Source organism: Stenella coeruleoalba (assembly GCF_951394435.1).
Source record: "Stenella coeruleoalba genome assembly, chromosome: X".
NCBI lineage: Eukaryota > Metazoa > Chordata > Mammalia > Artiodactyla > Delphinidae > Stenella > Stenella coeruleoalba.
Genome location: NC_137152.1, coordinates 36,676,162 through 36,701,602, shown reverse-complemented (window position 1 = coordinate 36,701,602; position 25,441 = coordinate 36,676,162). Strand labels below are relative to the sequence as shown.

The following is a 25,441-nucleotide window of genomic DNA, read 5'->3' as shown; positions in this document are numbered from 1 at the left end:
AGAAGATCCAGCTGCAGCAGGAGGATGAGAGAGTCAAAGTCAAGGTCCATAGCACAGACACCAGTACCCTTAACTGGGAAGTGTAAGAGTGAGCCACCCACATGGACAGAGTCAGGCATGTCAGTGGTATTTGCAGCTCTGGGGGCTGTGCAAACACAGGAGAGCAGCCTCAAGGGGCTGAAAGCACTAGCAGCCCAGCAAGGACCCTGCCCCAGAGGTCACCAAAGGTGCTAAGAGCAAAGGGAGAGGAGGGAGATGACACTTGGAGCTCTAGAATACCTTATTCAGGAAAACACAACAGATACCTCCAGGGTAAACTGGGTATGTTTGAAGACTTCCCTGGAAGCTGGAGAACTATAATAGAGCTGGCAAAAGTCTGAGGGACTGTTATCCAGACCCTGCTTTCACTGCCAGAATGGTGTGGCCCAGGACATTCAGAACAGCTATATTTCATAGTAGTAGTAGATCCAAGAGAGAATATATAATTATAGAACACATATGTATAGAAAATACATAAGCAGGCATAGCACAAAGAGAGATTTGTTTTCCTGTCACCTAAAAGGTAAGTTTACAAACCAAGATAATAATATTTTTACCCTAAAAATTAATGTGTATTGTGCATTTAAAATTTGTTGTTGCCAGGAACTCTATGATAGGCAACCCACTCGAGAAGCTTAAATTTCAATGCGTAACAGAAGTTAACTTGGGTCTAAAAAAAAAATCCTTAAATTCATGCATAGTACAGATGTGGCTCATTTGGTCCTTGAGATGGAGGGAAGAGGTTAGGAGAAACAGGCCATGTACATCTCAATGGACTTCTGATGCCAGCTGGCAAGGTAGGTCAATAAGCCCAAAGGAAAGGTCCACCTATAGCGGTAGGGGTGAGGGGCAACAGTTCCTGGTCTGAGTTGGGCTTTCCTCTTCATTTAAAAGTGATCAGCCATTTCCTCTCACTAGTCATAGAGAAAAAGACTCACAAAAGAACAGAAAGTCAACTAGGTAATTAGACCTGTAAAAAGCCCAACAGAGAAGCAGGAAAACAAAGTTTAAATAATGACCTTTACCTCGTCCAGCCAAGAAAACCTCCCTAAGCCCCTCACACTTGGGCCTCAAGTGCCTCCAACTGACAATCTTCTTCAACCAGGTAGAAACAGTCCTGGCTTTTCTTCTAATCAATTTCTCTTGATCTGAAAGACTAATTTTATTTTATGTTTTGCCCTTTATTTATTTAATTTTCCCCTCAGCTTTACTGAGGTATAATTGACAAATAAAATTATAATATATTTAAAGTGTACAATGTGATGATTTGATTTGATATACCTATACATTGTGAAAGGATTCCCACCAAGTTTACACATCCATCACTACACAGTTACCTTTTTTCCTTTTTGTGATGAGAACATTTAAGATCTACTCTCTTAGCAACTTTCAAGTATAAAATGCAGTATTGATAACTATAGTGACCATGCTGTACATTACATCCCCAGAACTTATTCATCTTATAACTTAAAGTTTGTACCCTTTTACCAACCTCACCCCATTTCTCCTGCCTCTTCGCCCCTAGCAACCACCATTCTACTCTCTGTTTCTATGAGTTTGACCTTTTTTTTTTTTTTTTTGATTCCATATAGAAGTGATACCATGCAGTATTTGTCTTTCTCTGTCTGGCTTATTTCACTGAGCATAATGCCCTCCCAGTTTGTCCATGTTGTTGCAAATAGTAGGATTTCCTGAAGGGCTAATTTTAAAAGAACAGAATATTGCTGCAGAACTGAAAACATTCAATACATGTCAATAGACTAGTACTGTAAACAGTTAATAATTCTTATCTTCTACTTTTCTTACACCTAAGACACTTATTCAAAGAGCAAAGTTTGAATTCTAGCTACCCTTTTCACACAGTTCAGATCAGTGACATCCTAACTCAATTCACTGGACATTATTCTAAACAAGGAGTTAGCAAACGTTTTCTGTAAAGGGCTAGACAGTATATATTTTTTGCTTTGCAGGCCATTCAGCCTCTGTCTTAACTACTCAACTCTGCCATTACAGCATAAGAGAAACCACTGACATTTATTTATGTAAATAAATGGACATGGCTGTGTTCCAATAAAACTTCACTTATAGGGGCTTCCCTGATGGTCCAGTGGTTAAGAATCCGCCTTCCAACGCATGGGACTCAGGTTCGATCCCTAGCCACAGAACTAAGATCCCACATGCTGTGGGGCAACTAAGCCCCCGTGCCACAGCTACTGAGCCCGTGTGGTCTAGAGCCCGTGCGCTGCAACGAAGAGCCCGCGTGCCTCAGTGAAGAGCCCGTGTGCCGCAACTAAGACCCAACGCAGCCAAATAAATAAATAAGTAAATAAATATAAAAAAAACTTCACTTACACTGAAATTTTAATTTCATACAATTTTCACATGTCATCAAATATTATTCTTCTTTTGATTTTTCCAACCATTTAAAAACAGAAAAATCCATTCCTAGCTTATAGGCTGCATGAAAACAGGTAGTGGGACAGATTTAGCGGGCAGGCTATAGTGTACCAATCCCTGCTCAAACCAAGACTTAATGCCTCCCTGAAGGAATTTAAAATATGAGACTTTCCCTGATTTTTTTTAAAAAGTAGACATTTCAAACGAGCATCTCACCATAAACTTAAGCTAAAGTTTCAGTTTAGGAGGAGGGACAAATTCTATAAGTGCATAGGAACATATTATAGTAGTGTAAACAGAACTTGAACACTAACTTATAGATCTGCAACTTACTAGGTGTGTAAAACTACAAAACTCACTCATTCTCTCTGGAGCTCAATTCTCTCCATTCTAGTCCATTTGCAACAATCTTCCACATCACTGAAAGGGAGCAGGAGTTACAACTATAATTTACTAATGTTAAATTCTGTCTGGGATATACAGAAAATATTTCTATTTCTACTGTGTGCAGGTCCCTACAAAGCAAAGATACTTTCAAAAGAAGTTTTTTGTCATTATTATTCCAATCTCTTCTGGATCCAGAGCCTATTTATGAGACTTTGAATAGCCTGAGCAGTGAAAAACCCCAAACAGAATAAACCCAAAGAAACCCGTTTCCAGACATATCCAAATCAAACTGCTGAACGTAGTACAAAGAAAAAAATCTTGAAAGCAGCCAGAGGAAAAATACATTACCTTATAGGGGTATAACAATTCGAATTACAGTGGATTTCTTGTATCAGAAACCATGGAGGTCATAAGGAAATGGCACAACATGTTTGAAGTGTGGGGAAAAAAGAACTGTCAACACATAATTCTATATCCAGCAAAAATATCTTTCAGGGATGACAATTTATAGCCAGCAATCTGCTCTAAAAGAACTGCTAGAGGAAGTTCTTCAGCCAGTTGGGAAATTATAGCAGAAAGAAATTTAGCACATTAGGAATGAAGGAACAGCAATATAAATTGTAAAATTTGGGTAGATATAACAGACTGTTCTTCTCTTGAATTACTTAAAATATGTTTGGCAGCTGATAGCAAAAACAATAAGAATGTGTGAAGGGATTTTCAGTATGTGTAGATGTAATATATAAGACAACTATAAGATAAAGGGGAGAGGGTAAAGGGACCTACAGGGTGTAAGGTTTCTGCATGACTCCTGAAGTAGTAAAGTATTGATTCTAAGCAGACTGTGCAAGGCTTAATATGTATATTATAATCCCTAGAGTAACCACAAAAGATATGCAAAGAGATAAACTCAAAAATCACAGTAGGGCTTCCCTGGTGACACAGTGGTTGAGAGTCCGCCTGCCGATGCAGGGGACGTGGATTCGTGCCCCGGTCCGGGAGGATCCCACGTGCCGCGGAGCGGCTGGGCCCGTGAGCCATGGCCGCTGAGCCTGCGCGTCCGGAGCCTGTGCCTCGCAGCGGGAGAGGCCACAGCGGTGAGAGGCCCACATACCGCAAAAAAAAAAAAAAAACAACACAGTAGATTAATTAAAATGGAGCACTAAAAAACGTTCAAATAACCCAAAAGGCAGGAAAGTGGAAAAGAGAGGAAATAATAACAGAGGTATAACACAAAGAAAAGAAATAATAAAATGGTAGGTTTAAACCAAGCATATCAATAACTACATTAAGTGGAATGGTCTAAACATACAATTAAAAGAGACTGTCAGAACAGATTTAAAAAACATGATCCCACCACAAAGACTATAAGAAAATCATTTAAAATATGATATAGGTAGATGAAAAGTAAAAGATGAAAAAAGATATGATGCAAATGCTGATCAAAAGAAAGAATTCAGGGCTTCCCTGATGGCGCAGTGGTTGAGAGTCCGCCTGCCGATGCAGGGTACACGGGTTCGTGCCCCGGTCCTGGAAGATCCCACATGCTGCGGAGCGGCTGCACCCATGAGCCATGGCCGCTGGGCCTGCACGTCTGGAGCCTGTGCTCTGCAATGGGAGAGGCCACAGCGGTGAGAGGCACACGTACCGCCAAAAAAAAAAAAGAAAAGAAAGAATTCAGAGCAAATAAAATTACAAGGATAAAGTGGGCCTTTCCGTCTGGCAGCAGCCATCAGGTGAGCCGAGATGGGCACTTGCTAGTACATCCAGGAGGAAGCAGCAGTCCCACATAATTTGCTTTCTGCTCAGGGTGCACTGCTGGCAGTACCGCCAGCTCTCTGCACTGCAGAGGGCCCTCTGCCCCACCCAGCCTGACAAGGTACACAGGCTGGGCTACAAGGCCAAGCAAGGTTATGTCATATATCAGATTCGTGTGTGCTGTGGTGCCTGCAAATGCCCGGTTCCTAATGGTGCCACCTACGGCAAGCCTCTCCATCATGGTGTCAACCAGCTCTAGTTTGCTCGAAGCCTTCATTCTGTTGCCAAGGGGTGAACTGGACATCACGGTGGGGCCCTAAGGGTCCTGAATTCTTACTGGGTTGGTGAAGATTCTACTTACAAATTTTTTGAGGTTATCATCATTGATCCATTTCATAAAGCTATCAGAAGAAACCCTGTCACCCAGTGGATCACCAAACCAGTCCACAAGCACAGGGAGATGTGGGGGCTGACATCTGCAGGCAGAAAGAGCCGCGGCCTTGGAAAGGGCCACAAGTCCCACCACACTATTGGTGGTTCTCGCCGTGCAGCTTGGAGAAGGCGCAATACTCTCCAGCTCCACTATTACCGCTAATATAAGTAATGTTTGTAAAATTCTTACCTAATAAACAATTTAGGACATTCATGTCCGCTTAAAGGTGTTTTTAAATTTGTCTGTTAAAACTAGTTGTCTCCAGATTATTTCATTGAATGCATTGTCAAATTATGAAAATTAAAGTGCAATAATGTTTGAAGACTTTAAGTGATGGTGTATCTTGTTTCTAATAAGGGAAATGCCTTTGTTTTTGCTTTATTAGGGAGTTGATATGTCCGTGTTTAAAATGCTGTTTGGTACAATAGGTGTAAAATAAATTCTGGAAAAGAGGAGTGCAGAAACTAGCCATGTAGATTTGTTGATGCATGTGATGAAACCTACAGCTTTATTGGGGTGATGCAATGCTCTGCTGGTTTACTCTAAAGTGGCTGTTTTATGGAGTTTGGCAAGGACAAACTTTTTAAATTGGATTTTCCTTGGAAATGTGAAGGATATCCTGATCCTTTATCATGATCATACGCAGAAAAACAATGAAAGTTGACTAGGGCCCACATTTTTAGACTTAATCTAATATTCCATTTATGTAAACAGCTGCTTCCGAAAGGCGAAAAGTAAAGGAGTGTCACCATTTTTAAGAGAATTGAATAAACCTGTTGCAAGAGGGTTCGCTTACAAATGAAAACATCCTGGTTAACCTAAATTAAACTGCCTTGGCCTCCATGGTACCACTGATGTTCACATAAAAGATGGGAGCTACTGGTTTAATCCCAGGACTGGGATCTGTAGAATACTGAACTTCATGCAAAATAGTCATGGTATTTACACTGGTGTATACTGAAACTGATGGAAATTGAACATTAGGTAAATGAGAAGGGAGTTAATTAGCCCTAAGGTTTGTAAGCTAGTAATGCTAGGATTGGGAAATTGGTGTCCATCAGATACCTTTCAAGTGTGGGAGGACAGAAAAAGCTTGGATCAAAATTTTAAATCTTTTATCTGTAATATTAGTTTGTGACCATTATGAACTCTCTAAGCCACCACAGAGGGGACAACAGGGTTGGTTTTATTTAAAAGTAACACTAAGTCTAATCAGTGCTATTTTGGGTCAAGCCACATTATCCATTCCCATAAGGATACTGAGAAAAGTCATATAGTTGGTGTCAATACAAGTTCAATTGGTTTCCAATTTTATATGTTGCCTACAGTTATTTTTCTGATCCCTGCTCAAACTACCCTCAAGAGCCTCACCATTCCACAAACTTGCCAGGCCACCAGTTGTGGCTGGGCATACCACTACATTCTGCTTGCATCATGTTCTGTTTCCCAGGGTGGATTTGAGTGTATAGGAAATATGGAAGAGGAATTGCCCCAATTCTTTCCAATTCTTGGTTTGCTATCTTAACAGGTAGGTTAATTTTGAAATCTAATTGCTGGTTTTCTTGAACCAATTTTTCTCGTATTTTCTTCAAGGGTCTTGAAAGGTCCACTTAATGATTTCCAGAAAACATGTAGCAGGCTCGCAAAACGTTTTGAGACCCAAATTTCTTCCCACTCAAAAAAAAAGTCTTAAACCATATAATTTTGTGTGTAGAGCTTGTTCAACTATACATAATAATAGAATAAATGTCTATTAAACTAAAAAGAAAGGATAAAGTGGGATATAAAGAGACATGTCATAATGCTAAAAGGGTTATTTAATTCACCCCAAAGACTTAACAATCCTAAATGTGTAAACACCTAACAACAGTGCTTCAAAATATGTGAAGCAAAAACTGTCAGATCTAAAATTAGAAGTAGAAAAACCCACAATTATAGTTGGAGACTTCAACATTCCTCTCTAATTAATATATAGAACTAGCAGACAGAAAATCAGCAAGAATATGTAAGAACTGAACACTATTATCAACCAAGTGGAATTAGCTTATATGTACAGAACACTCTATCTAACAATCGCAGAATATATATTCTTTCAACAAGATAGATCACATCCTGGGTCACAAAACAAACTTCAAATATAAAAGAACTGAAATCATACAGAATATGTTCCCTGACCATAAAGGAAATAAAATAGAAATCGACAACAGAGAGATAAGAGGAAAAGCTCCAAATACTTGGCTATTGGATATCATATATCTAAATAACCCATTAATCAAAGAGAAACTTTTAAGGGAAATTAGAAAATATTTTTAATTAAAGAAAAATGAAAAAACAACATAACTCAATTTGTGGGCTTAGAGGGAAATTCATAGCAGTAAATGATATTTTAGGGGAAAAAAATCTCTCATATAAATACAGGTGACCCTTGAACAATCAGGGGTCAGGGGTGCCAAACCTCTGCACAGTCAAAAATCCATATCTAAGTTATTGTCAGCCCTCCCTATCCATGGTTCCTCCATAACCTCAATTCCTCTGTATTGGCAGTTTCACATCTGTGGATTCAACCAACCATGTGGATCGTGTAGTACTGTAGTATTTACTATTGAAAATAATCCACATATAAGTGGACCTGCACAGTTCATACCCCTGTTGTTCAAGGGTCAACCGTAATCTAGGCTTCCCCCTTAGGAACTAGAAGAAGAGCAAAATAAACCCAAAGCAAGCAGAAAAAGGAAATAAGATAAAGCAGAAATCAATGAAGCTGAAAACAGAAAAACAACAGAGAAAAATAAATGAAAACAAAAGCTGGTCCTTTGAAAAGATCAATAAAATTGATAAACCTCTAGCAAAACTGAGAAAGAAAAAAAAAGCAAATTACCAATATGAGGAATGAAAGAAGAGATTATCACTATAGACCCCGCAGACATAAAAAGATAATAAGGGGATACTACCATGAATAACTCTACACACATAAGTTAGACAACTTAAATGAAATGGACAGACTGCTCGAAAACCACAAACTACTAAAACTCATTGAAGATGAAACAAGTAACCTGAATAATGATCCATCTATTAAGGAAATTAAATTCACAGCTAAAAATCTTTTTTAAAAGAAATGCCCAGGCCCAGATGGTTTCACTGGCAAATTCCAACAAACATTTAAAGAAAAGATAACACCATTTTATAGGCAAGTGGTTATGGCACAGGGACTACAGTCAGACTTCCTGAATTTTAATCTCTGCTCAGCCACTTACTAATTCTGTGCTCTTGGGAAACTGTTAACATTTCTGTGCTTCAGAATGCTTCATTATTGGTTCAAAAGGGGAAAATAATAGTATTGTACTTATAGGATTGGTATGAGTATTGAATAAATTATTAAATATAAAGTAAAAAAATTAAAAAAAAGAAAAGATAACACCAATTCTGCAAGATCTCTTCCAGAAAACAGGAGAGGATAGAATCTTTCCCTACTCATTTTATGAAGCCCTGATACCAAACCCAGACAAACAATACAAAAAAGAAAACTATAGACCAATATCCCTCATGAATATAAAAGCAAATACCCTCAACAAAATATTAGCAAATCTAACAGCAATATATAAAACCCTACATCCAAGTGGGGTTTCTCCCAGGAATGAAAAGCAGGTTCAATATTTGAAAATCAATCAATGTAATCAACATATTAAGTCTAAAAAAGAAAAACCAAATGATAATATCAGTTGATGAGGACAAAACCATTTGTCAAAATTCAAAATGCATTCATAATAGAAACTCTCAGCATAGTAGGAATAGAAGGGAACTTCCTCAACTTGATAAAGAACTTAAAGGTAAAATAAGAAAAAGCTGTGCTCTCTCATCACTTCTATCAAACATCATACTAGAAGTCTTAGCCTGTGCAGAAAGGGACAAAAAATATATAAAAGGTATACAGATTGAAAGAAAGAAATGAAAGTATCCCTACTCCTAAACAGCATGATTGTTTGCTTAGAATATATCAGAGAAATCTATTTTTTTAAGTCCTATAACTAACAGCTTAGCAAGGAAGCAGGATATAAGGTCAATACAAAAATCAGTCATATTTCTATATGGTGACAATAAACAACTAGAAACTGAATCTTTAAAAAAATATATCATTTACAACAGCTCCAAAGAAATGAAACATTCAGGTATATATCTAACAAAACATGTACAGGATCTCTATGCTGAACACTACAAAACATAGATGCTTCCATGAAAAAATCAAAGAAAATCTAAAGAAATGGAGAAATATGCTATATTCATGTGGTGGAAGATTCAGCATATTAAAGATGTCATTTCTCCCCAAAGTCATCAGATTCATCATTAGATTTAACCTAATTCAAACAAAAATGCCAGTAGGATTTTTTGTAAATATAGACAAGATGATTCTAAAATTTATAAAGAACAGCAAAAGATCTAGAATAGCTAAAACAAATTTTAAAAAGAAGAATAAAGTTGGAGAAACACACTGATTTTAAGGCATAATATAAAGCTACAGTAATCAAGACAGTGGTATTGATGAAGTGATAAAAACAGAACAATGGGACAAAAGAGAGTTAAGATATTGACCTACATAAATACAGGCAACTGATTTTTGAAACAGGTGCAAAAGCAATTTAGAGGAGGAAAGATAGTCTTTTGAACTAACGGTGTGGGAACAATTAGACATCCATATGTAAAAAACAGATCTCCACCTAAACTTCACATCATGGACAAAGATTAACTCGAAATAGGCACATACCTAAATGTAAAACATGTAACTACATAACTTTTAGAAGAAAACATAGGAGAAAATCTTCATGATCTAAGGTTAATATAAGAGTTCTTAGACATGAGTCCTTTTAAAAAATGATAAATTGGACTTCATCAAAATTAAAATCTTGCTTGGTGAATGACACCATTAAGAGAATAAAAAACCGGGGCTTCCCTGGTGGCGCAGTGGCTGAGATCCGCCTGCAGATGCAGGGGACACGGGTTCGTGCCACGGTCCGGGAAGATCCCACGTGCCATGGAGCGGCTGGGCCCGTGAGCCATGGCCGCTGAGCCTGCGCGTCCGGAGCCTGTGCTCTGCAATGGGAGAGGCCACAGCAGTGAGAGGCCCACGTACCGCAAAAAAAAAAAAAAAAAGAATAAAAAACCAAGCCACAGATGTAGAGAAAATATTTACTGATAAACCACATAACCAACAAAGGATTTTTATTCAGAATATTAAAAAAAAAAAAACTCTCGGACTTCCCCGGCAGTCCAGTGGTTAAGCCTCCGCGCTTCCAATGCAGGGGGTGTGGGTTCAATCCCTGGTCGGGGAACTAAGATCCCACAGGCTGCACGGTGCAGCCAAACAAAACAAAACAAAACAAAAAACAAAATTCTCAAAACACCACAGCAAGAAAACAAACTACCAACTTTAAATTAAAGCAAAATACTTGAACAAATACTCCTCTCAACAAATACTTGAGTAATACTCCTCTGATGGGCTCAATAAAAGTCATGAATTTTAATTTAGTTTGGCTAATTGTAAGGGTAAGAGCAACACTACTTCCAGCTCCCTACATCCCAAGGCAGAAGCTGGCCTAAACAGATTATTTTTTCAAAAACATTCTATTGTGAAATATTACAGAATTCTGTTTTAATAATCACCAGGGTAAAAGTAGGTTGAAAAAATTACTCCTACTCCTGTTCTATATCCTCAACCCACTTCACCCCCTCCTCCTTGGCGTTTTAGAATTTTGGTTCAGACTTGCTTTGCAGAGGATTCCCTATGCTGCATGGAAACTTGGCACTTTGGTCTTTGTATGAATGGGCACCATATTTCGATTATTTCTGAGTTTGAGTGTTTATTGGAAGATATTTGTTTCATACCTCTTTCAATAAAGTTGTCAAGCTGATTCAGAATATTTATAAATAGCAGTTTGTTTGTGAACCACGTTTTAACCCACCCTTCCTGTTTCTCAGGATGTTTCAAATCTGTATGCATTTAATACTCAGTGGTGTTGTAGATCATTAAATTTTATTAATGTGAAAGAGATCCATTCTTTTGCTTGACTCCATTTTAAATCTTTTGGGTGCTGACAGGACAGAATGCAACCCTCCATTTGGGCTCTATTCTCCATTTTCATCCTGGACAACTGCAAACCAATGATTGACACTGAGTACTAGTTGAGCCTGCTTGGGGAAGGGGGTGAGGGTAGTCAGGGCTGAGCAGTGTCTAGTGCCTGGAACTCACTGAGCATTTGCTGAATCTGTTAATTTGATTATACTATTCAGTAGTGTGAAAAGGCAAGTGTTAAAATAAAATGTGTTAGGGAAAAGGAGGCTCTATCACAACAAGCTGCAGTATATTTTGCCAAAGCTATTAGATTTTTGAGGCAGCTGGTAGTTTATCAATTTTTATTGCTCCAATATAGTTATTTTATGGCCATTACTAGCAAAAGCGGATTACAGGAATAGTGTTTGACAGGAAAGAAGGGCCCAGTGTGAGTCTATTTGTTCTGGATCTCTAAAACAAAGGTTCTTAATGTCATCCTCTCGGTTTATAGATAGAACAGTAACATGATAGGAAAGACATCAGTTTCTCATTTTGTGAGAGTAGTTCCAGAAAGTCTTTCTGCAGTTTTCTTGAGCACTTGCAGAGGTATCCAGTTTTTTTCCTGAAAAGACCTCTTCAGGTACCAGCATGATCACAAAGGTATTTCAAGGTGCTCTTACAGCATTAAAACCAGCAGTCAGTAGTAGATATCAGGGACTTTGTGCAGGATGGGACATGGTCCACAGACAATGTTGTAGGATGTTTGGGGTATAATATATATAATTACAATATAATTTTCAAAATTAAGAACATGACTCACATACAAATACAGAATGAACACATGTCAAAGACTAATTTATTAGTGAGGGACCCAGCATTATGTAAGGCTGATTCAAAGAATATTTGAGAGATTCAGTATATATAAATACTGAAAGTAAAAATGCTAGAATAAGATAGCTAAATTAGATAGAAAAGTGGTTAATGCACTATAGGACAGTTAATCCATAGTCTTTCGGATTATTTCTTCTACCAAACAGAAATTTTTTTCATCTCTACCAGACAAAAAATCTTTAAGTTAACATGTCACTTCAAAAAGTCTGGATCCTAATCATTAGTGAATAATAAGCCAAACAAGGATGTAATCCCCTAGAGAATCAGTCAATGCTCCAGAATGACAACGAAAGGACATTTGGTCGTCCTTTTGTATTATTTTTTAAGTTTTAAAATAATTTCTATTAACAGAGGGTTAATAGTTTTATACCTGAGTCTAAGTCTTTGGAAGTAAAATCAAGGTTCTAGGGGGCCCACCTTTGGAATAGTGTAGTAACGCTTCTATATTTTACTTTACACATGTGTTTCAAAACAGTCATTTATTTACCTTTCAAAGAAATCATAGGATCTTAGAAGTCATCTGAGATCCAGTCATCTCCTAGGGCAGGAATGCTTTCTTTAGCAGTCTTGACAGGTAATCACGAAGCATTTGTGCACAAGAAGGAAGGAAACTAACATTACCGAGTGCCTATTATGTACAAATTTATTTTCAAAGGGCCAAATTTCTTTTCTCACAGTAATACATTTAGCCACATTTATCAAATAAATAGATCTCTTCAGCATAATTGCTTTGAATTATACCTTAATTTAAAAATTTATACACAGTATAATTTACCCTTTTTAATGTACAGTTCAAGTTCTGACAAATACCTATGGTTGTAATTACCACCAAAAACAAGATACAGAACAGTTCCAAGCGTAATTTCCTTTTAAATGTCAATTAATCAACAAGCATTTATTGACTGCTGACGTGTCCAGTAGTTACTGGTCAGTCTTTGCAGATAGCAGGAAGAGTGTGAAAAGGTAGGAGAAGTAAAAGATATGATGCCACTCTCCAAGGAACTTCCACAGTCTAAACTGCAGGGCACAGTTGCACACACACAAACCAAGCACAAATAAGCAATCTACTAGGTAATAATCTGCATGACATGTGGGTTCTGGTATTGATACTGCCATCATGTGACCTTGAATAAGCCATTTATTATTATTATTTCTTATCTGGGACTTTCTTTCCTCATTCATAACTGGAAGGGGTTGTCCTAGACAATCTCTTAGGTCTCTCCTAATTGTAAGCACATGTGAATCAGGTAGTGAGGGTTCAGAGTGATGGTGGAAGGTTGGGAAGTTGAGAACAGCTTTATGGCATTGAGGCAATCCATGGGTTGGCCCCTCAGGGTTTAGTGAACGAAGTAGTTAGTAAGGGAATGCAGCATGCAGCTGAAAGATATGACCTGTCAAAGGGCTGTGAAGGGAGCAAATGAATGGATGTTGGTCCAGTGGAGTGAAGAAGAACTGCAAGGTGTCATCCTGGAAGACAGTGTTGAGCCCAGGCTTTGAACTGTTTGAGAGCCAGGGAGAGACATGAGGATTAGGAACCTTGGTTGTCTACTAAGTAAAGAGGAGTGACACCTTGATGACAGGGATCCACAGCAATCTCTTACTGACAACCTACCATGAACATGCCCTCTAGATGCCAGGAATACAGCAGTACAAAACCTGCTCTTTCAGTTATTTACTGCTGCATAACAAATCACCCCAAAATTTAGTGACTTAAAATAACAACCATTTTATTTGCTCATAATTCTGTGGGTCAGCAATCTGAGCTAGAATCAGCTGAGTGGTTCTTCTGCTAGTCTTTCCGAGAGTTCCTCATGAAGTTGGTCATCTGGCAATACGACTAGGGTTGAGTATTTAAGATGGCGTCACTCACATGTCTGATGGTTGGCTGCTGACTGGCCTCTCAATATCATCTCTCTTCCTCCAGCAGACTTCACATGGTTGCTTCAGCGTTCTCAGGGAGAAGAGGAAAGCTACAAGACTTCTTGAGACCTAGGCTCAGAAGTCACCCAGTTACTCATGCTGCATTTATTGGCCAAATCGAGTTACAAGAACAGCTCAGATTCAAGGAGTAGAGAAATAGACTCCACCTCCTGATGGAAGAAGCTGCAAAGTCACACTGTAAAGTGGTGTATATACAGAAATGAAAAGACTTGGTGGCCATTAAGCACTCTATCACACCATTCCATTTGGGAAAATGAGTGTTAAGCACATAGTCCTATGGGCCTTGAGAGATGGAAGGAACCACTGAGGTGAAAAAAATGAGCTTTTGAGTGGATCCTGAGAAATGTGCAGATAGAACAGAGGAATGTGGAGAACTTCAGGCAGAGGCAGTACAGACAGAGTGGCAGGACGACTCATGGTATGTTTAGACTCTAGTGAATGCACACTTGGGTGGAGTGGGTAGAGAAGAGGATTTAAGACATAAGCGGTAAGGATGGTGGGAAAGGTTATGCTTGGGTGTGGGGGACTTTACCTGCTAGGCTCTCAGGAGTACAGGCATACCTACTATGCAGTGAGCAGCCAGGAGTACATGGTGGCTTAGTGTTAGGAGTGGGTATGGTGGTGTAGCGAAGACACCTTTAAGAGCCTGCATCTTTATGAACAGCAGTTTGGAAGGAAGTTGAGTATGACCTGGAGCGGCACAGAGATCATGGCAAGAAATCAGCCTAGAGACAGTTTCCCTAAAGGCAAGTGCCTACATGGATTCTCCTCAAGGGGCTAAAGGGCATAATTGGAGTTTTAAAGGTAGGCTTATTTAGAAGTATAAAAAAATGTTTATCCTGGATTGAATTGATTATCCTAGAGAGAGCTAAATTTAGGTTCATAACACACACAAACACACCCTCCTCTCTCCTGTATAAGATTCAACTTTCATGTGAGACAAGTAGGATACAACTGTTTACAGTCAAAGTTTTGTTTGTATTTGAAAAGAAAAAATCCTAGTGCTCTTTAACATTATAAGTGGGCAAGGAATCATGGATGAGGCTAGAAACCATGATGCAGCCAGGGAAAAGCTGCCTGCAGTTTTGACTGTAATCTAAACTACGGAGCCATGCTCTGCCCAGGCAGACTGTATAGCCACACTTTTCACAGTGGCAGCATAGGAAAACACCAGTTTTCTTTTGACAGTCTGCAAAATGTATATTTCTTTTCCAAACTACTGCTTTCCACAGGATTTATATGGCCATTAGAACACGTTATGTGTAATTTTTTTAAATACAAAATGAGAAGTGATGTTTGGTTTGTTAATTAAACAGCAGGCAGCAAATAGATAACCAGCAAGGACCTACTGTATAGCTCAGGGAACTATACTCAATATTTTGTAATAACCTATAAGGGAAAATAATCTGAAAAAGAATACACACAGACAGACACACACACACACACGTATCTGAATCACTTTGCTGTACACCTAAAACTAACAAAATTGTAAATCAACTATACTTCAATAAAAAATAAAAAACCAGCAGGCAACAATTCTGTTTCAGGTATTTGTGAGAGACAGAACGTAGAGAATTTGAAGTTCTACTAACACTATGGGAGGGGCAGTCTAGTTGTAAAGCTTCAGGTCATGTGTATACGAAATAGGTCACAGAGTAAGGAAGTATGGCATTAGGTGCCAAAGTGAATAAAAAAGACAGGACTTAAAATGAGAGAATATGATGCAGAGGATAACATCCAAGTGTGTGGGTTTTGGGGAAATGGAGAATCTCCCAAGCTAGAATTTCCAAGAATTTGGAATTGGCCCAGGCAGGATTGATTGGCAGGAAGAAGAGGACAGGATGATCCAGCTGTGAGGAAAGGCTCCAGGTAAACTTGAGTGTTGGATTGTTGGTGGTACTGGGGGAGGGGAGCCAGTGAGGAAACAGTTCAGAGATGACTTCCCAGTCTGTGTGCTTAAGATTTCTGTTAAACCTAGTTGCCCTGAAATCCCAGGTGAAGAACTGTCCTCAGTTGATGGATTGTGTCATGGGAAAACATTACAAAACAACTGAAACTAATAGACAGGAAAAGAAAGGATATTTAGGTTCCTCTTTACACATACAGGGCTTTATCCACTGTCTAGTAGGTGAATGGGTGGCCCTTTGTGCATACATCATAGGATAGGGAAAAGTTCTCCAAGGGAAAACACATCTCCTCTGCCCTTGGTGCTTGCTCAGACTGAGCCAGACCATAGCATGCAGCAGTTATGCAAGAAAGGGACCTCCACTGCATTTTCTAATGACATAGTATTCTAGGGAGATATCTGAGTGGGCATGCTGTTTTTGTCAATTCTCTCCTCAATGTGCTCCTCAAAACTGGGGAGGTTTCCTGTAAAAAGATGTGTTTTCTTTTAGGATCTGAGAAATTATAGATGGTTCATATCACGGGGGTTCCAATAAATCATGCCTCATCAGTGTCCTCAACAGTTAGCTTTTTAAAAAAGTATAAAAATAGCATTTAGTGATTATCCGAATTACTTATTTTGTGGGGAGATACTCAGGTTTACACACTTGAGGACTGTCTACACATAGGCCTGGTATATAGCAACCACTCGAGTGTTAGTTCATTCTGAGCTACTTTTTGCAGCTTCTTTATGAAGTATAGCAATGCACTAAATTTTTGGTGAACGTGATTCTTTAATGTTGGGAGGACAAGTAAAACCATCAAAAGGGGGCATCTGGCCAATCACTGGATATTATATAGGACTCCCATATATCTAAATGTTCCTAAGGACAACTGAGGACAACATTTAAAATTTCGCCAATGGACACCATGCTTTGAAGGCTTGCCTACCAAACACACCACACCTATGGATTATTATTATTTTTTAATTACTTATCTCCATGATATCATTTTATTTTATTCTATTTTTTTAAACATCATTAGAGTATAATTGCTTTCCAATGGTGTGCCAGTTTCTGCTTTATAACAAAGTGAATCAGTTATGCATATACATATGTCCCCATATCTCTTCCCTCATGCGTCTCCCTCCCTCCCACCCTCCCTATCCCACCCCTCTAGGTGGTAACAAAGCACCAAGCTGCTCTCCCTATGCTATGCGGCTGCTTCCCACTAGCTATATATTTTACGTTTCATAGTGTATATATGTCCATGCCACTCTCTTACTTTGTCACAGCTTACCCTTCCCCCACCCCGTATCCTCAAGTCCAGTCTCTAGTAGGTCTGAGTCTTTATTCCCGTCTTGCCCCTAGGTTCATGATCATTTTTTTTAGAGTGAATATATATGTGTTAGCATACGGTATTTGTTTTTCTCTTTCTGATTTACATCACTCTGTATGACAGACTCTAGGTCCACCCAACTCACTACAAATAATTCAATTTCGTTTCTTTTTATGGCTGAGTAATATTCCATTGTACATATGTGCCACATCTTCTTTATCTATTCATCTATCGATGGACACTTAGGTTGCTTCCATGAGCTGGCTACTGTAAATAGTGCTGCAATGAATATTGGGGTGCATGTGTCTTTTTGAATTATGGTTTTCTCTGGGTATATGCCCAGCAGTGGGATTGCTGGGTCATATGGTAGTTCTATTTGTAGTTTTTTAAGGAACCTCCATACTGTTCTCCATACTGGCTGAACCAATTCACATTCCCACCAGCAGTGCAAGAGCGTTCCCTTTTCTACACACCCTCTCCAGCATTTATTGTTTCTAGATTTTTTGATGATGGCCATTCTGACTGGTGTGAGATGATACCTCGTTGTACTTTTGATTCGCATTTCTCTAATGATTAGTGATGTTGAGCATCCTTTCATGTGTTTGTTGGCAATCTGTATATCTTCTTCGGAGAAATGTCTATTTAGGTGTTCTGCCCATTTTTGGATTGCGCTGTTTGTTTTTTTGATATTGAGCGGCATGAGCTGCTTGTAAATTTTGGAGATTAATCCTTCGTCAGCTGCTTCATTTGCAAATATTTTCTCCCATTCTGAGGGTTGTCTTTTGGTCTTGTTTATGATTTCCTTTGCTGTGCAAAAGCTTTGAAGTTTCATTAGGTCCCATTTGTTTACTTTTGTTTTTATATCCATTTCTCTAAGAGGTGGGTCAAAAAGGACCTTGCTGTGATTTGTGGCATAGAGTGTTCTGCCTATGTTTTCCTCTAAGAGTTTGATAGTTTCTGGCCTTACATTTAGGTCTTTAATCTATTTTGAGTTTATTTTTGTGTATGGTGTTAGGAAGTGTTCTAATTTCATTCCTTTACATGTAGCTGTCCAGTTTTCTCAGCACCACTTACTGAAGAGGTGGGCTTTTCTCCATTGTATATCCTTGCCTCCTTTATCAAAGATAAGGTGACCATATGGGCATGGGTTTATCTCTGAGCTTTCTATACTGTTCCATTGATTTATATTTCTGTTTTTGTGCCAGTACCATACTGTCTTGATTACTGTAGCTTTGTAGTATAGTCTGAAGTCAGGGAGCCTGATTCCTCCAGCTCCAGTTTTCGTTCTCAAGATTGCTTTGGCAATTCGGGGTCTTTTGTGTTTCCATACAAATTGTGAAATTTTTTGTTCTAGTTCTGTGAAAAATGCCAGTGGTAGTTTGATAGGGATTGCATTGAATCTGTAGATTGCTTTGGGTAGTAGAGTCATTTTCACAATGTTGATTCTTCCAATCCAAGAACATGGTATATCTCTCCATCTATTTGTATCATCTTTTATTTCTTTCAACAGTGTCTTACAATTTTCTGCATACAGGTCTTGGTCTCCTTAGGTAGGTTTATTCCTAGTTATTTTATTCTTTTTCTTGCAACGGTAAATCGGAGTGTTTTCTTAATTTCACTTTCAGATTTTTCATCATTAGTGTATAGGAATGCCAGAGATTTCTGTGCATTAAGTTTGTATCCTGCAACTTTACCAAATTCATTGATTACCTCTAGTAGTTTTCTGGTAGCAGCTTTAGGATTCTCTATGTATAGTATCATGTCATCTGCAAACAGTGACATCTTTACTTCTTCTTTTCCGATTTGGATTCCTTTTATTTCTTTTTCTTCTCTGATTGCTGTGGCTAAAACTTCCAAAACTATGTTGAATAAGAGTGGTGAGAGTGGGCAACCTTGTCTTGTTCCTGATCTTAGTGGAAATGGTTTCAGTTTTTCACCATGGAGGATGATGTTGGCTGTGGATTTATCATATACTGCCTTTATTATGTTGACGAAAGCTCCCTCTATGCCTACTTTCTGCAGGGTTTTTATCATAAATCGGTGTTGAATTTTGTCGAAAGCTTTCTCTGAATCTATTGAGATGGTCATATGGTTTTTCTCCTTCAATTTGTTAATATGGTGTATCACACTGATTGATTTGCATATGTTGAAGAATCTTAGCATTCCTGGGATAAACCCCACTTGACGATAATGTATGATCCTTTTAATGTGCTGTTGGATTCTGTTTGCTAGTATTTTGTTGAGGATTTTTGCATCTATGTTCATCAGTGATATTGGCCTGTAGTTTTCTTTCTTTGTGACATCTTTGTCTGGTTTTGGCACCAGGGTGATGGTGGCCTCATAGAATGAGTTGGGGAGTGTTCCTCCCTCTGCTATATTTTGGAAGAGTTTGAGAAGAACAGGTATTAGCTCTTCTCTAAATGTCTGACAGAATTCGCCTATGAAGCCATCTGGTCCTGGGCTTTTGTTTGTTGGAAGATTTTTAATCACAGTTTCAATTTCAGTGCTTGTGATTGGTCTGTTCATATTTTCTATTTCTTCCTGGTTCAGTCTCGGAAGGTTGTGCATTTCTAAGAATTTGTCCATTTCTTCCAGGTTGTCCATTGTATTGGCATATAGTTGCTTGTAGTAATGTCTCATGATCCCATGTATTTCTGAAGTGTCAGTGGTTACTTCTTTTTCATTACTAATTCTACTGATTTGAGCCTTCTCCCTTTTTCTCTTGATGAGTCTGGCTAATGGTTTATCCATTTTCTTTATCTTCTCAAAGAACCAGCTTTTAGTCTTACTGAACTTTGCTATCATTTCCTTAATTTCTTTTTCACTTATTTCTGATCTGATCTTTATGATTAATTTCCTTCTGCTAACTTTGGGGTTTTTTTTGTTCTTCTTTCTCTAATTGCTTTAGGTGTAAAGTTAGGTTGTTTCTTAAGGTAGGACTGTATTGCTATAAACTTCCCTCTTAGAACTGCTTTTACTGCATTCCATAGGTTTTGGGTTGTGTTTTCATTATCATTTGTTTCTGGTATTTTTTGATTTCCTCTTTGATTTCTTCAGTGATCTCTTGGTTATTAAGTATTGTTTAGCCCCCACGTGTTTGTATTTTTAACAGATTTTTTCCTGTAATTGATATCTAGTCTCACAGCGTTGTGGTCGGAAAAGATACTTGATATGATTTCAATTTTCTTAAATTTACCAAGGCTTGGTTTGTGACCCAAGATATGATCTATCCTGGACAATGTTCCATGAGCACTTGAGAAGAATGTGTATTCTGTTGTTTTTGGATGGAATGTCCTACAAATATCAATTAAGTCCATCCTGTTTAATGTGTAATTTAAAGCTTGTGTTTCCTTATTTATTTTCATTTTGGATGATCTGTCCATGGGTGAAAGTGGGGTGTTAAAGTCCCCTACTATGATTGTGTTACTATCCATTTCCCCTTTTATGGCTGTTAGCATTTGCCTTATGTAGTGAGGTGCTCCTATGTTGGGTGCATAAATATTTTCAATTTTTATATCTTCTTGGATTGATCTCTTGATCATTATGTAGTGTCCTTCTCTGTCTCTTGTAATAGTCTTTGTTTTAAAGTCTATTTTGTCTGATGAGAATTGCTACTCCCGCTTTCTTTTGATTTCCATTTGCATGGAATATCTTTTTCCATCCCCTCACTTTCAGTCTGTATGTGTCCCTAGGTCTGAGGTGGGTGTCTTGTAGACAGCATATATATGGGTCTTGTTTTTGTATCCATTTAGCCAGTCTATGGCTCTTGGTTGGAGCATTTAAACCATTTACATTTAAGATAATTATTGATATGTATGTTCCTATTACCATTTTCTTAATTGTTTTGGGTTTGTTTTTGTAGGTCTTTTCCTTCTCTTGTGTTTCCTGCTTACAGAGCTTCCTTTAGCATTTGTTGTAAAGCTGTTTGGTAGTGCTGAATTCTCTTAGCTTTTGCTTGTCCGTAAAGGTTTTAATTTCTACATCAAATCTGAATGAGATCCATGCTGGGTAGAGTAAACTTGGTTGTAGGTTTTTCTCCTTCATCACTTTAAATATGTCCTGCCACGTCCTTCTGGTTTGCAGAGTTTCTGCTGAAAGATCAGCTGTTAACCTTATGGGGATTCGCTTGTGTGTTATTTGTTGTTTTTCCCTTGCTGCTTTTAGTATTTTTTATTTGTATTTAATTTTTGATAGATTGATTAATATGTGCCTTGGTGTGTTTCTCCTTGGATTTATCCCGTATGGGACTCTCTGCGTTTCCCGGACTTGACTGTTTCCTTTCCCATATTAGGGAAGTTTTCAACTATAATCTCTTCAAATTTTTTCTCAGTCCCTTTCTTTTTCTCTTCTTCTTCTGGGACACCTATAATTCGAATGCTGGTGCATTTAATGTTGTCCCAGAGGTCTCTGAGACTGTTCTCAATTCTTTTCATTCTTTTTTCTTTATTCTGCTCTGCAGTAGTTATTTCCACTATTTTATCTTCCAGGTCACTTATTCATTCTTCTGCCTCAGTTATTCTGCTACTGATCCCTTCTAGAGAATTTTTAATTTCATTTATTGTGTTGTTCATCACTGTTTGTTTGCTCTTTAGTTCTTCTAGGTCCTTGTTAAACGTTTCTTCTATTTTCTCCATTCTATTTTCAAGATTTTGGATCATTTTACTATCATTAATCTGAATTCTTTTTCAGGTAGACTATTTCCTCTTCACTTGTTTGGTCTGGTGGGTTTTTACCTTGCTCCTTCATCTGCTGTGTGTTTCTCTGTCTTCTCATTTTGTTTAACTTACTGTGTTTCGGGTCTCCTTTTCACAGACTGCAGTTCATAGTTCCCTTTGTTTTTGGTGTCTGGCCCCAGTGGCTAAGGTTGGTTCAGTGGGTTGTGTAGGCTTCCTGGTGGAGGGGACTAGTGCCTGTGTTCTGGTGGATGAGGCCGGACCCTGTCTTTCTGATGGGCAGGTCCACGTCTGGTGGTGTGTTTTGGGGTGTCTGTGGCCTTATTATGATTTTAGGCAGCCTCTCTGCTAATGGATGGGGATGTGTTCCTGTCTTGCTAGTTGTTTCTCATAGAGTGTCCAACACTGTAGTTTGCTGGTTGTTGAACAGAGCTGGGTCTTGGCATGGAGATGGAGATATCTGGGAGATTTTCACTGTTTGATATTACATGGAGCTGGGAGGTCTCTTGTGGACCAGTGTCCTGAACTTGGCTCTCCCACCTCAGAGGCACAGCCCTGACACCTGGCTGGAACACCAAGAGCTTGTCATCCATATGGCTCAGAATAAAAGGGAGAAAAAAAAGAGAGAAAGAAAGAAGATGATAAAATAAAATAAAATAAAGTAAAATAAAATAAAAAATAATTATTAAAAAAATTTAAGTAATAAAAAAGAAAGAAAGAAGAGAGCAACCAAACCAAAAAACAAATCAGCCAATGATAACAAATGCTAACAACTATACCTAAACAAACAAAAAAAACGGACACACAGAACCCCAGGACAAATGGTAAAAGCAAAACTATACAGAGAAAATCACACACAGAAGCATACACATACACACTCATAAAAGGAGAAAAAAGGGAAAAAATATATATATCGTTGCTCTCAAAGTCCACCTTCTCAATTTGGGATGATTCGTTGTCTATTCAGGTATTCAACAGATGCAGGATACATCACGTTGACTATGGAGATTTAATCCACTGCTCCTGAGGCTGCTGGGAGAGATTTCCCTTTCTCTTCTTTGTTCGCACAGCTCCTGGGGTTCAGCTTTGGATTTGGACCCGCCTCTGTGTGCAGGCCGCCTGGGGGCGTGTGTTCTTTGCTCAGACAGAACGGGGTTAAAGGAGCAGCTGATTCGGGGGCTCTGGCTCACTCAGGCCGGGCGGAGGGAGGAGTACAGAATGCGGGGCAAGCCTGCGGCGGCAGAGGCCAGCATGACGTTGTAACAGCCTGAGGCGCGCCGTGCGTTCTCCCGGGGAGGTTGTCCCTGGATCACGGGACCCTGGCAGTGGCAGGCTGCACAAGCTCCCAGGAGGGGAGGTGTGGACAGTGACCTGTGCTTGCACACAGGCTTCTTGGTGGCTGCAGCAGCAGCCTTAGCATCTCATGCCCATCTCTGGGGTCTGCACTGATAACCGCAGCTCGCGCCCTTCTCTGGAGCTCGTTTAGGCGGTGCTCTGAATCCCCTCTCCTCGCGCACCCCGAAAGAATGGTCTCTTGCCTCTTAGGCAGGTCCAGACTTTTTCCTGGACTCCCTCCTGGCTAGCTGTGGCACACTAGCCCCCTTCAGGCTGTGTTCACACAGCCAACCCCAGTCTTCTCCCTGGGATCCGACCTCCAAAGCCAGAGCCTCAGCTCCCAGCAGCCAAGCCTTTTGGGCTGGTGAGTGCTGGTCGGCACCTATCCTCTGTGCGGGAATCTCTCCCCTTTGCCCTCCACACCCCTGTTGCTGTGCTCTGCTCCGTGGCTCCGAAGCTTCCCCCCTCTGCCATCAGCACTCTCCGCCCGAGAAGGGGCTTCCTAGTGTGTGGAAACCTTTCCTCCTTCACAGCTCCCTCCCACTGGTGCAGGTCCCGTCCCTATTCTTTTGTCTGTTTTTTCTTTTTTCTTTTGCCCTACCCAGGTACGTGGGAGTTTCTTGTCTTTGGGGCAGTGTGGGGTCTTCTGCCAGCGTTCAGTAGGTGTTCTGTAGGAGTTGTTCCCCCACGTAGATGTATTTCTGATGTATTTGTGGGGAGGAAGGTGATCTCCACATCTTACTCTTCCGCCACTTTGAAGCTCCCTCCTATGGATTATTTAATTTCTCTATTTTAATTGACTAAAGGCGAATGTCTCTGACAAGAAAACGTTTTATTAAACATGAGATAAGTATAATAATACATTTAATATGCCAGACATTTATCAGCATTTTATTCTTTTTTAAATATTTATTTATTTGGCTGTGCCAGGTCTTAGTTGCGGCATGCAGTATCTTTGTTGCAGCATGCAGGATCTTTTGTTGAGGCATGTGGGGTCTTTTTTTAGTTGCAGCATGTGGGGTCTTTTTTCAGTTGTGGCATGCAGGCTCTGAGTTGTGGCACGTGGAATCTAGTTCCCTGACCAGGGATCAAAGCCAGGCCCCCTGCATTGGGAATGTAGAGTCTTAACCACTGGACCACCAGGGAAGTCCCGATCAGCATTTTATTCTTAATATGCCATCAATATAGGACTTCCCGGGTGGCACAGTGGTTAAGAATCCACCTGCCAATTCAGGGGACATGGGTTTGATCCCTGGTCCGGGAAGATCCCACATGCCGCAGAGCAACTAAATCCATGCGCCACAACTACTGAGCCTGTACTCTAGAGCCCGCGTGCCCCAACTACTGAGCCCATGTGCTGCAACTACTGAAGCTTGCATGCCTAGAGCCCATGCTCCACAACAAGAGAAGCCACCACAATAAGAAGCCTGCACACCCCAATGAAGAGTAGTCCTCGCTTGACACAACTAGAGAAAGCCTGCATGCAGCAACTAAGACCCAACACAGACAAACATAAATAAATTTTTAAAATATGCCATTAATCCCACACAATAATCCCAGTGGTTATTATTGTTAACTTCATTTTACAAATATGGAAACTGTGGCACAAAGAGGTTAAACTCACTCAAGGTTGCATAGCTAGTAAGAAGCAAAAGCAAGATTTAAACAATTTGGGTCTTTGTTACTCTATCCATTTCTAGCATTTAAACTCTAGCTAACTAGTTTTACCATGAATGGCAGTGTAATTCTAGCAATCTCACTCTCAGGTATTTACCCTAGAGAAATGCAAATTTATGTGCACACAAACACTTGCACATGAATTTTTACAGCAGCCCTACTTTTAATCACCCAAAACTGGAAACAACCAAAATGTGGTTTCATATAATAGACTACTACTCTGTAATAAAAAGGAACAAACTATTTGATACACACAACTTGGATGAATCTCAAAAGCATTATGCTGAGTGAAAAAAACCCTCAAAATATTACATATAGTCTGACTCCATTTATGTGACATCAAAGTGACAAAACTATAGTGTGATAGAGCACAGATCAGTGGCTGCCAGCAGTTGGGGTGAGAACATAGTATGACTGAAAGAGGTAGCACAAAGGAGTTTCCTAGGGTGGTGGAACTGTTTTGTACTTTGACTGTGGTAGTGGTTACACTGATCTATATGTGTCAAAATCCACTGAACTATACACACCCCAGAAAAGTCAATTATACTATGATAATTAAAGAAAAAGGCAACAGGTCGTCATCTTTTCAGTCAGTACGAATTTCTGTATTTCTTATTTACTCAAAATAAACTTTTACAGTTCTGT

General features: G+C 39.3%; 1 protein-coding gene and 1 pseudogene across 5 annotated transcripts in view; one reads left to right on the top strand and one right to left on the bottom strand.

Annotated features, from left to right (window-relative positions):
- The window catches only part of JADE3 (jade family PHD finger 3), a 151,722-nt gene that overhangs the window by 112,996 nt on the left and 13,285 nt on the right, over window positions 1-25,441 (bottom strand). Inside the window, exon 3 of one of the 4 annotated variants that reach the window (XM_079910188.1) lies at window positions 12,436-13,937. The exons of the other annotated variants lie outside the window; for them this stretch is intronic. Coding sequence (XP_079766314.1) covers window positions 12,436-12,451 — 16 coding nt within the window. The 5' untranslated portion in view covers window positions 12,452-13,937. The remainder of the gene's footprint in view (window positions 1-12,435; window positions 13,938-25,441) is intronic. 4 annotated transcript variants of the gene reach the window in all.
- On the top strand, window positions 102-12,470 carry LOC307180180 (large ribosomal subunit protein eL15-like; annotated as a pseudogene). The gene is made up of 2 exons: window positions 102-321; window positions 4,530-12,470. The product of its transcript is annotated as a large ribosomal subunit protein eL15-like (transcript).